The sequence below is a fragment of the Ostrinia furnacalis genome, unplaced genomic scaffold (assembly GCF_004193835.3).
Source record: "Ostrinia furnacalis isolate ACB-3 unplaced genomic scaffold, ASM419383v2 OfSCF0995, whole genome shotgun sequence".
Lineage (NCBI taxonomy): Eukaryota > Metazoa > Arthropoda > Insecta > Lepidoptera > Crambidae > Ostrinia > Ostrinia furnacalis.
This window is the reverse complement of record NW_021131234.1, coordinates 592,175-605,199: the sequence shown is the minus strand read 5'-3', so window position 1 is coordinate 605,199 and position 13,025 is coordinate 592,175. Positions and strand designations below refer to the sequence as shown.

Below are 13,025 nucleotides of genomic sequence, written 5' to 3'. Positions count from 1 at the left end.
GCAAGAATGCAAAGTAACACCCTGTATAAGTAGTATATCCGTTAAGCTAGCACCCATAACACAAGCATTAAGTTACTTACTTTGGGGCTAGCTGGCGCTGTGTGAAATTGTCCAAAGATTATTGTCCAAAGAACTTTAGTACGACTTCGACATTCTTTCTAAGCGATCAAGCGCTAAAAACATATTTTCATGTGCGTTATATGAAAATTTTATACAATCGGCATGCCTTTTCACTACGTGATACAATGCACAAACAACGAGTAAACAGCAAGATAGAAATAAAACAATACAATGAAAAATGCGGAGCTGCAAAACGCGTCCCAATTTGCTTACTCGAGATTTTACATCAGCGGATTTCATGTTACAGTCACTTTCAAGTTTAATAATAACAAGTATATTCAAAAATGGCTAGTTAAGATGTACCATCGGTCACAGTGTTAACTATCCCTTGCCTGTCATGTCGTCTCGTTCTATCGCAAAGAATCAATCACCATTTGATTAGAGCGAGAGCAAAAACGGAAATGAATAGTTAACAGTGTGGCCTGTGTACGTGGTGCCTTAATCGATTAAATAATTGTTACGAAATTATTATAATAATTAATACTTTGGAGTCAGGATTTATGACATTCAAAATTAAGAAACCTTTTTACTAAAAAAAAAGATAAAATTAAGATAATGTATTTTTTAAACCACCCTAACTATCACAGATTAATAAACCCAAGGCCTAACAACAAGCTTAATTTCATTAAGTACTTGTATTTTACAAATTTATCAGACCAACTACATAAAATAATTTTACTAAAATAATACTTTAACCGCCACACGATTCCAAGTCATCCCATGAAATAAAATAAATACAAAGAGTAAGCCAATTACTCCGTTTAGTATTGTTTTCGAAATGGGCCGACTAACGCGCCTACTTTTAATATTTATGGGGGTAGTTCTCCCCCCAGATTTTGTTAGTGGTGAAACGTACAGTGTGAAAATAGGGACGGATAAGTATGTGAATGTGGTCAGCAAGAATTTCCTGAGTTTCACAGTAGACCCGAAATATTTGTTTTCGAGCAGCGAAAAGTATGAAAGGTATGTGTATGATTGTATTTATTTAGAGGTGTTAAAAACTTAGGTGGCGATTCGTAAACAATAGAGTTCCTTATAAAATTCAGTTGGAAGAGCTGTCGCCCGGCAAGCGAAAGTTCGTGGGTTCGATTCCCGCCTTAGACAGTTGGATTTTGTTAAGTTGTTTATTTAAAAATTATAAAATAAGTTTCCTAGAGGGGATAAAAAGTGCCAGCGTCATAATCGTAAGAATACTTTTCGAAACAATCAAGTTTCCGATAAAGTTTTGCAAATAAAGGAGCCACAACACAACTTTTTTTCTGAACTCCTTTAAAAAGGTACTTATTTGAGTAAAAGATTAAGGTAAAAGTTACCTACACCGCTTGTTACATTAAAACTTTATTTTCCAGCAAAGAATGCGTGTGCATGGCATCTTCGCTCGCCCCAGCTTACCTTCGCATCGCAGGACCATCCACTGCACACATGACTTTCAAAAACTCTACCATTACCATAGACAATAATAAATACCAAGATAAACCAAAAAAACTGTTGTCCAACCTCCTTGGTAGAAATAAAAAAAGACAAGCGGTAGAAAAATTACAAGTGGCCAGTGATCAATGGAAAAGTTTTGCAATGTGGGCAAAGGCAACAGGCTTCGAAATAGTTTTCGCGCTGAACAATGCGTTGAGAACGAGATCGGGGACGTGGGACACGAATTCGACTTTGGATATTTTATCTGTGGCGGAAAAGGCGGGAATCAGTAACATTTTTTGGCAGCTGGGGTATGGTAAGTGGAAAATTATTTTGTACCCACCTTTCAGTTTTTCGTCAGGCCCCCCGCCAGTACTTGTGGAGCAAAAGAAATTGCATAAAATTTTTCGTAATCTTTACAACTCTTTATTTTATTTCGCAAGAGGAGCAAATTATGCGGCGTAAATCTGCGTAAGTTTTAAAACATTTTAATTTTATGTGTGCGTTTTGTTTATGTACCTACTACGTGATTTTACACTGTATTTTTTAACGCAATTTAAAGGTAGAGCACTGTGCCAATATTTTAATCAAATTGTTAATTTAGCTCAATTTAGCTTCTTTATTTGTCGTCTCCCTTCTCAGGAGTCGAAATAGCTTGCCTGATAGTACAAATTATGAAGGTATGTAGGTACGTATTGAAAAAATTCCATAAAGCTCTTTTTTGGAGGTCGATTTTTGTATGCAAATTACCTACAATAAAGTACAATAAGCTAACTACAATTCATGTCAAGTTCCCAGGAATTATGTAAGATTTAAAACTATTATTTTATGTAGGTACCTAATGTGCTCAAATGTGACGATTTCTGCGAACTTTTTAGTCGATAAAATTAAAAATTTTAAAGGTAATCGATTAGTGATTATAACGTGTCCGTATTATCAATTAGGTTTAGGTATTTTAAATAATTTAAATGTACGCCCGTACTATAACATATTTTTTATTCCTTCCACAACTTATTTTACCTACCCACTTGGAAATCTTTGTTTAAAGCCAACCAACCAGTGTAGTGATAAAGGTAGCAGGAAGGCGCTGGATGCAGGCCGTTACCAACCGTGCGATGTGGAAGTCATTGGGGGAGGCCTATGTTCAGCAGTGGACGTCCTATGGCTGAAATGATGATGATGATGAACCAGTGTAGTGAGATCGTAACTCCACGCGTAGATGCTAAATTTCTAATATCTATATTACTACTACTATATTTTTCCTAGTAAGCCGGTAGGCTCACCATAATAATAGGTCGACGGGTGTAGAAGAAACCATCGTTCATCGGCCAGTCTGATGCCTTTTTTGGGCAATTGACTATTGATGTATTTAAACTACTCTCTATTTTATAGTCCTGCAATTGAAACTGACGTGTGTTTCTCAAAATAACATTTATTCATTTTTACCCACAGAATGCTCCAACCAGAGCATAGACGACTACCTCAACGACTTGGAAACGCTGCGGGTAGTATTGGAATCTTTCCCGACGCGCGGCTGGCGCGTGAGCGGTGCTGACGTCACGGGCTGCTTACGTCCGGGTTCCAGAAGTGACTTTAAGGACTACGTCACTCTTGCGCTCGATTCTTGTGATGCTGTACTGCTTAATGGGTGAGAGAATCTATATTATTACTAGCTTTTGCCCGCGGTTTCACCCGCGTGGAATTCAGTTTGTCACAGATCGTTATACTCGTAAATTAAGCTATGTTATTCTGAGATAACTCAGAATAACATATAATTATAAAAGCAAGAATATTGTAAAGTTTCATCAAAATCCGTTTAGTTTTTGTGTGAAGAAGTAACAAACACATTATTATTCACAAACTTTTGCCTTTATAATATTAGTGTGAAGTGTGATAAAAACGAAAGTAAATTATCTGTTACCTTTATGTGTGTCAAGGGTTTTTGATATGGGAATAGAAGGGGGTGAAATAGGGGACGAAATTTTGGGGGTTATCTTTATTATTTCCAAACACAATAGTATACTGGTAGGCGAGGCGAGAAGGACAACTACCTTCCGCGCTAGTAATAAAACTGTGTTGGGTTAGGTACTCATATTATGATTTAAGTTTAACATAGTACAATAGGACACCCCCACTTTTCCCACGGATGGTAGAAGAGGGAATTGTTCCGAAATAGAATGGTAGAAATATGCAAACCTAATACCTCTGTTTACCTCTGGTAAATTGAGAGATTCATGTTTATGCAGTAGAGACTAATGCTCGTTTTCACCATCAATCCCTAATTTTTAAGTGACCCCTATGGTAACAGATAACAGGCATTTTGTTTTCATTGGGGTCACTTAAAAATTAGGGATTGATGGTGAAAACGGGCATAAACGTCCTAACTAAAGAGCTTAGTGTGAGCTGTGAGTTTACATCAAACGTCGTCATAGTGAGCGCGTTTAAAAAATCTATGAAGATTTTAGCTCTTTAAAGTATCCACTAGGGTCGCTGTATAATCTAGTAGTACTAGCTCTACAATAGTATCAGTCAATCACTAGTGAAGACGTTTGATGTAGCCCACAGATGATGATAAAATTTTGAAGTGTTTAATCCTAAGATGTGTCATTATGCCTATTGAATTTATTCCAGAAACTCGTCTTCCCACGAACTAGAGCGCCTCTCCCCATCTGACCGCTTGAGGCTTCTCAAGTTACTCCACGCCAGTAGCACTCCGCTCTGGCTCACAGAGAAACCGCAGGGCTCGGCGGAGCTGCAACGCGCCGCCGACTGGTTGGCCGGCCTCGGGTACTCAGCTAGGAACGGGTTCGCCGTACACTATAGGGAGCTGAGTGAGGAGGAGCTGTATAGACCGACTTTGGTGAGTGTAGATAAGTTTGTCTTAAGAGTTCTCACCTTATAGCTGGAGCGTCTTTCCCCATCCAACCGCATGGAGCTTCTAAAGCTGCTCCTCGTCAGGACTGTCCCAGAATTTACAGGAACCGCAGTGTGTCGTATCGCGTTCGTTGCTAACTTAGGACACCATCGCGTCGCGATAGATACTAGCACGTAGGCCACAAGCAAGGGATGCCATTGGTATGATCGCGCTCGTCTCTGACTTAGGAGACCACGTCACAGTATAACTAGAACGCATCCCTACATCTGACCCCATGACCCTACTTAAGCCACTCCAGATACTGTCACTGACTGACAAGTATTTTTTTAACTCTTCGTAGTAAGCAAGATGCTTGTGTTGCGAGTGGGTTCACCACAATAGTTAGCGGTGCAGCAGGTTTCGAACCTGCATTCATCGCATTTGCATTTGGATTTGACATCGACGATACCATTGAACTATTGTCACTTGAATTTCATTTAGAGCACTCAAATAAAGCTCGTTTTCAAAAATGTTTTATTTATTTNAAACTGACTGTGTTTCTCAAAATAACATTTATTCATTTTTAACCACAGAATGCTCCAACCAGAGCATAGACGACTACCTCAACGACTTGGAAACACTGCGGGTAGTGTTGGAAACCTTCCCAGCGCGCGGCTGGCGCGTGAGCGGCGCTGACGTCACGGGCTGCCTGCGCCCTGGCTCCAGAAGTGACTTCAAGGATTACGTCACTCTTGCGCTCGATTCTTGTGATGCTGTACTGCTTAATGGGTGAGAGAATCTATATTATTACTAGCTTTTGCCCGCGGCTTCCCCCGCGGCTTCCCCCACGTGAAATTCAGTTTGTCACAGATCGTTATAAATTAAAGCCTATAATGTTATTCTGAGTTATAAGCAAGAATATTGTAGAGTTTCATCAAAATCCGTTCAGTAGTTTTTTCGTGAAGAAGTAACAAACATATTCACAAACTTTTGCCTTTTATTAGTGTGAAGTGTGATAAAAACCAAAGTAAAGTGTTTACCTTTACGTGTGTCAAGCGTTTTTGATAAATTTTGGTAGAGACTTTGAAATAGAAGGAGTGAAATAGAAATAGGGGACGAAAGTTTGGGGGTTAACTTTATTTTTTTCCAAACACAACTGAAAATACAATCGTCATGTTAAGGTAACTTTATGTTAAAAAAATATTTTATATTGGTAGGCGAGAAGGACAACCTACCCTCCGCGCTACTAATAAAACTGTGTTGCGTTACTCATATTTATTATGATTCAAGTATAACTTAGTACAATAGGAAACCCCCACTTTCCCCATGGATGTCGTAAGAAAAGATAGGGAATTGTTTCGTAATAGAATGGTAGACATTTATGCAAACATAATAAATGCCAAATCCTTTTACCTCTTTTTGCCTCTGGTAAATTGAGAGGTTTAAAATAATCTGATAAAGGTAGCAGGAAGGCGCTGGATGCAGGCCGCTACCAACCGTGCGATGTGGAAGTCATTGGCGGAGGCCTATGTTCAGCAGTGGACGTCCTGTGGCTGAAATGATGATGATGATGATGAAAATAATTAATCTATGAAGATTTTAGTTCTTGAAAGTATCCGCTAGGGTCGCTGTATAGGTATAATCTATTAGTACCACAGAATAATAATAAGTTGGCAGTACTAGCTCTACAATATCACTAGTGAAGACGTTTGAGGTAAAGTCACACTAAGCCCGCAGATGATGATAAAATTTTGAAGTGCTTAATCTCAAGATTTGTCATCATGCCTATTGAATTTATTCCAGAAACTCGTCATCCCACGAACTAGAGCGCCTCTTTCCATCCGACCGCTTGAGGCTCCTCAAACTTCTTCACGCTAGTAGCACTCCACTCTGGCTCACAGAAAAACCGCAGGGCTCGGCGGAGCTACAGCGAGCCGCCGACTGGTTGGCCGGCCTCGGATACTCAGCTAGGAACGGCTTCGCTGTACACTATAGGGAGCTAAGCGAGGAGGAGCTGTATAGACCTACCTTGGTGAGTGTAGATAAGTTTGTCTTAAGAACTCTCACCTTATAGCTGGAGCGTCTTTCCCCATCAGACATTCTAAAGCTGCTCCTTGCCAGGACTGTCCCAGAGTTTACAGGAACTGCAGTGCGTAGAGTCACGTTGCTGACTTAGGACACCGCCACGTTGCGCCAGATACTAGCACTTAGTTACTTAGGCCGCAATCAAAGGATGCCATTGTTTTGACCGCGAACTACTCCCCTGAAGATTACAAAGTAGTCCCAAAGTCTGCAGGAGAGCTGCATGTTGCATCGTTTCACCCTCGTCGCTGACTTAGGACACCGTCACGTTGTCCCAAATACTGGCTCGTAAGTCTCGTCTTATCTATTCGTCATAGTAGAGCTGGAAGTGCTGGAACGTCTCTCTAGCTCTCTACATATGACTGCATGAGGCTCCTCAAGTTACTCCATGCTAGCAGCACTCCGCTCTGGCTCACAGAGAAGCCTCAGGGCTCGGCGGAGCTGCAACGCGCCGCCGACTGGTTGGCCGGTCTCGGATACTCAGCTAGGAACGGGTTCGCCGTACACTATAGGGAGCTGAGCGAGGAGGAGCTGTATAGACCCACCTTGGTGAGTGTAGATAAGTTTGTCTTAAGAACTCTCACCTTATAGCTGGAGCGCCTTTCCCCATCCAACCGCATGGGGCTTCAAAAGCTGCTCCTCGCCAAGACTGTCCCAGAATTTACAGGAACCGCAGTGTGTCGCATCGCATTCGTTGCTAACTTAGGACACCATCGCGTCGCGATAGATACTAGCACGTAGGCCACAAGCAAGGGATGCCATTGGTATGATCGCGCTCGTCTCTGACTTAGGAGACCACGTCACAGTATAACTAGAACGCATCCCTACATCTGACCCCATGAACCAAGTTAAGTCACTCCATATACTGTCACTGGTGGAATAACTCTCACAGTAGAGCTAGAGCGCCTATCCCTATGCGACTGCATGAGGCTCCTCAAGCTCCTCCACGCCAGCAGCACTCCGCTCTGGCTCACAGAGAAGCCTCAGGGCTCGGCGGAGCTGCCTCGAGCCGCCGACTGGATGGCCGGCCTCGGGTACTCAGCTAGGAACGGGTTCGCCGTACACTATAGGGAGCTGAGCGAGGAAGAACTTTATAGACCGACTTTGGTGAGTGTTCCGTCTGTAGTTAAGTTGGCCTTCAAGATCTAAAGCTGATCCACGTTAGAACCACTCCCCTGTAGATAACCATGGAGCAGTCGGCGGAGCTGGCGCTCGTCACTGACTTAGGATATCGCGTCATAGCGGACCTGTAAAGCCTCTCTATATTTAGCTACATGAGGCTCTTTAAGCTACTCCACGCCAGCGCCAGTCTTTTCTGGGTCACGAAGCAGTCTCAAAGGTCGCAGAAGCTGGCTTCTTCTCACCAGATTCTGGCTCGTAGGCCCGCAAGCAAGAGATGCCAATGGTTTGATCGCACTTGCCGCTTCGTGTTGAGTTTCGCCCCTCTAAATCCGACCGCATGAGGCTCCTCAAGTTACTCCATGCTAGCAGCACTCCGCTCTGGCTCACAGAGCAGCCTCAGGGCTCGGAGGAGCTGCCGCGAGCCGCCGACTGGATGGCCGGTCTCGGATACTCAGCCAGGAACGGGTTCGCCGTACACTATAGGGAGCTGAGCGAGGAGGAGCTCTATAGACCGACTTTGGTGAGTGTTCCGTCTGTAGATAAGTTAGCCTTCAAGATCTAAAGCTGATCCACGCTAGAACTACTCCCCTGTAGATAACCAAGGAGCAGTCGGCGGAGCTGGCGCTCGTGACTTAGGATATCGCGTCATAGCAGACCTGTGAAGCCTATCTACATATATCTAGCTACATGAGGATTTTAAAGGTACTCCACGCCAGTGCTAGTCCTCTCTGGGTCACGAAGCAGTCTCAGAGGTGGCAAAAGCAGGCTTCTTCTTGCCAGACTCTGGCTCGTAGGCCCGCAAGCAAGAGATGCCAATGGTTTGATCGCGCTTGCCGCTTCGCGTTGAGTTTCGCCTCTACATTCATACATGAGGCTTCTCAAGCTCCTCCACGCTAGTAGCACTCCACTCTGGCTCACAGAGAAGCCTCAGGGCTCGGCGGAGCTGCCTCGAGCCGCCGACTGGATGGCCGGCCTCGGGTACTCAGCTAGGAACGGGTTCGCCGTACACTATAGGGAGCTGAGCGAGGAGGAGCTGTATAGACCTACTTTGGTAAGTGCTGTTGGTTGCAGATGCTTTGAAGAACACTCTCACATCGCAGAAAAGTTGGGTTGTCTCTCTCTATCTGACTGCAGAGGTCTACTAAAACTGCTCCACGGAGCGACGAACAAAGGCTCACCTTTAGTGTTATTGGTCTGTACCTAGTTGGCTTTGTTGAAGAACTCTTATCTGACCGCATGGAGCTTCTAAATATGCTTCACGCCAGAGTCACTCTCCTGTAGATTAGCAAGGAGCAGTCCCATGGTCTGCAGGAAAGCAGTAATTTTCGTCGTGGCACCATCGTCGCTGACTTAGGACATCGTCACGTTGCGCCAGATTCTGGTACGTAAGTAGATTTATCACTCTCGTCGCGTCACCCTCGTCACAGACATAGGAATCCATCAGTTTGCACCAGATACTTGTACGCCTTAAGGAAGGAATGCCATTGGTTGGCGATTTTGTTTTTTCCCTTAAATATTACCGTAAACTACCTAGTGCTGAGAAGAGTCTAGAGTAAATACATTTTTAACCTTGTAAGTGCTTTGGACCTGTTCTGTAAGTCGCGTATATTTGATTAGACCCTTATTTGGTGGACACGTATTTTTTTTTGTTAACCCTTCGTACTAGTACTAAATGTGGCGTGGCGAGTGGGTTCACCACAATAGTTTAGCGGTACAGCAGGGTTCGAACCTGCATTCATCGCATTACTTGGATTTGACACCGACAAACACCATTGAACTACTATTTTCACTTGATTTTGATTTAGAGCATTTACCTAAATAGAGCTTGTTTTAAAAAAAAAAAAAAATATTTATTCCAGAGCTTCTACATGGCTCTCCTCTACAAAAACCTAGTCGGCGAGCGGGTTCTCTCAGTTGAACTGGAATCATCCCAGGCGCTTCTGTTCGCGCATTGCACTGCTTTGCGAAGGCAGCCGGTGCCGGGGGCTGTTACCCTGTATGGAGTGAACATGGATGAGGAACCAGCCAGGCTGTCACTAAAGCTATCGCAACGGGAGGACGGCGGGGACATCCTGCAGTTTATACTGAGCCAGGATGAGGACGGGTGAGTTATTTTTCAAAGACTTGAGCAGAAGTCATCCAAGGCATTTCTATTCGCGCACTGCACTGCTCTACGAAGGCAGCCGGTGCCGGGAGCAGTTACCTTGTATGGAGTGAACATGGATGAAGAACCGGCCAGGCTGTCCCTGAAGCTATCGCAACGGGAGGACGGCGGGGATATCTTACAGTTTATACTGAGCCAGGATGAGGACGGGTGAGTTAAGGTTTTTTGAGCGAGTGGTTTCATCTTTTAGCAGCCTTTCAAACTGATGGACAGCGGGGACATAGACATTCTTCAGTTTTTAATATTAAGCTACTACGAAAGTTGTTACCCTTTAGGAAGTCAACATGAATGAAGCAACAGCAAGGCTTTCACTAAAGGTGTCTCAACGGGAAGACGGCGTGAATATCCTGCAGTTTATACTGAGCCAGGATGAGGACGGGTGAGTTATTTTTTAAAGACTTGGGCAGAAGTCATCCAAGGCGCTTCTGTTCGCGCACTGCACTTCTCTGCGAAGGCAGCCGGTGCCGGGGGCTGTTACCCTGTATGGAGTGAACATGGATGAAGAACCGGCCAGGCTGTCCCTGAAGCTATCGCAACGGGAGGACGGCGGGGATATCTTACAGTTTATATTGAGCCAGGATGAGGACGGGTGAGTTAAGGTTTTTTGTTGAGCGAGTGGTTTCATCTTTTAGCAGCCTTTCAAACTGATGGACAGCGGGGACATAGACATTCTTCAGTTTTTAATATTAAGCTACTACGAAAGTTGTTACCCTTTAGGAAGTCAACATGAATGAAGCAACAGCAAGGCTTTCACTGAAGGTGTCTCAACGGGAAGACGGCGTGAATATCCTGCAGTTTATACTGAGCCAGGATGAGGACGGGTGAGATATTTTTTAATGTCTCGAGCTGGAATCATCCCAGGCGCTTCTATTCGCGCACTGCACTGCTCTGCGAAGGCAGCCGGTGCCGGGGGCTGGGGGTCACAGCCCCTGGTGTGACTCTATATGGAGTGAACATGGATGAGGAACCAGCCAAGCTGTCACTAAAGCTATCGCAACGGGAGGACGGCGGGGACATCCTGCAGTTTATACTGAGCCAGGATGAGGACGGGTGAGTTATTTTTCAAAGACTTGAGCAGAAGTCATCCAAGGCACTTCTGTTCGCGCACTGTACTACTCTACGCCGACGGCTGGTGCCGGGAGCATTTACCCTATTTAGAGGCTGTCGCTAAAACTGGGTCAGGACCGTAAATGAGCCAGAATGAGTGTTGGTAAGTGTGGGGATATTCTGCTAACTGTTTTTAGCCACTTTGAGGTTATAAATAACTTGGAAAAATCGAACTCCTTAAAGTGGGATACACTTAAAAGATTTTCAAAGTTTTAAAGTGAATTAATTTTAAATTACCTAAATAAAAATCTCGAACTAACAAATGCCATGTACAGGTCGCGCAACCAGAGTTGAGGCCATCAACACAAGCAAAAACCAAATTTAGTTTGGTTGCAGACAGTCAACAGGAACGAGAAAGCTAGCTGAATTTGAATGTGTAATTTGTATTGTTTGTATTCCAATAATATACATCAACGTTGAGCGACCTATAAATATTTTAAAGTTTGCCAATGATTTTTGTAATTAAACTAATTCCTGCAGTCGTTTCCTAAAATGTAAACTGGGTGTGATAACTGTACTAAAATAAAAGCCGAAGAAGTGACGAAACTTCTAATAACATTTTTTTATGTTGTCCTCAGGAACATCATTGTGAATGGCCGAATTATGTCTCAAGAGGGCGACATTCGTCCAGTGGTGAAGCGAGTGCGTCCATATAAGACTCTACTCATCAACTTACCGGCGAAATCTATCGGCTTTTGGGTTTTAGCCAACACTAAGATAGAGGCTTGCAGGGATTTCCAAGATGGTGCAGGAAAACTGGTTGAAGCAGTTACGGTTGAAGTTGATGTCAATAAAGATGTAGAGAAAGATACAGATTCTACAAACACTAGGAGGAAACGTTCATTATTAGATAATGATCTGGACAACTTTGACGAGTATATGAAGTCTGAGAGTAAAGAATGGAATGACAGAGTCGATGATTTGAATGACTATTTGAAAGAAGTACACAGCATTTTCAAAAGCAAACCTGTTTCAAAAACTAAGCGACATGCTTATGAAGACAACCAGACGACAACGAAATTGAAGAGACAATTGCTGAAAACAAGACAGCAATTCAAACTGAATGATGAAGAACGTAGACCTGTTTTGAATTTGATTGATAATTTGCTAAAGATCAGAAGAAATGGAACTAAATTCATCAATAAAATTGGACATGGTTTAATGCTGCATAGAAGCAAAATGGGTAGCAAAAATTATAAAATCACGGAAAACGGATTCGAACCGCAAAAACATAAACTATCAAGATCTAGAAGAAGTGTAAGCGATAAATATGAAGACCTTTACAACCAAGAAGTAGTAAAAGATAATGAAATTGATATCAAGGATAAAGAAACCAGAAAATTGTGGAAAGTGCTTCATAGTATCCAAAGTCAACTTAAGAAAATGACGGAGGACATCTCAGAAAAGTCTCAAGATACAGGAAAAGAGGATGATTCCGATCCAAAAGCAGAACAGGACAAGTTAGTAGTGAAAACAGAAATATCAGAAGATAGTGCCAGCATCAAATTTAGTGAAAAACCTAACCATGGTATTCTGAAGGAAGCGTTCGGGAAATTGTTTTCTGCTATCACCGAGTTGAACACGAACTTGAACAGATTCTGGGAAGCATTCGACTTCTTCGAATAGATGGACAAGATCTTCAATGAAAGGTACTTTTGTTCCTTTATTATTTGAAAGTTTTGATTACTAGGTAGTAACTTTTTGAATAATACCTACCTAAATTATCAGTAGTATTAGTGTTGTAACTGCTATATCAATCATTGTCTTTGTTGATGGTTCCATTTTAAGGTATATTCTATTTTTAGGATAAGGGTAAATAAATAAGGTTTTTATAATTTTTTTATAAAATAAAACACAGCAATGGTGGTACAATGTAGTTTATTTATTATTTAACAACATGGTAGATAAACCATTTTCACACTCGCCGTGTAGTTGATATGAAAATGGCTACCTCTAAACTTTATACATAACTAATAGGGACCTCGTAAATAAAGGTAACAATGCATCGCAACGTTAGGGCGAACATAGGGTAGCAAGCACCTATACTACGTGACGCCACTCGCGTGGCAGCGAAACAAACCCTAACTTATCTTGATAACAACAAGGTTCCACAAAAGCTCAATCCGATTTTAATTACCTAAAAACATTTTCAACAATAACCTCTTT

The 13,025-nt window shown here is 42.7% G+C and overlaps 1 protein-coding gene across 1 annotated transcript; it reads left to right on the top strand.

Annotated features, from left to right (window-relative positions):
- The first annotated feature begins 931 nt into the window (after positions 1-931).
- LOC114350864 (heparanase) lies at positions 932-12,518 on the top strand. Its single transcript, XM_028301809.1, has 6 exons — positions 932-1,083; positions 1,470-1,846; positions 2,983-3,178; positions 4,162-4,390; positions 9,448-9,692; positions 11,438-12,518. The coding sequence occupies exons 1-6, from the start codon at positions 932-934 to the stop codon at positions 12,483-12,485; spliced, it is 2,247 nt and encodes a 748-aa protein (XP_028157610.1). The 3' UTR covers positions 12,486-12,518.
- Positions 12,519-13,025: the final 507 nt, after the last annotated feature.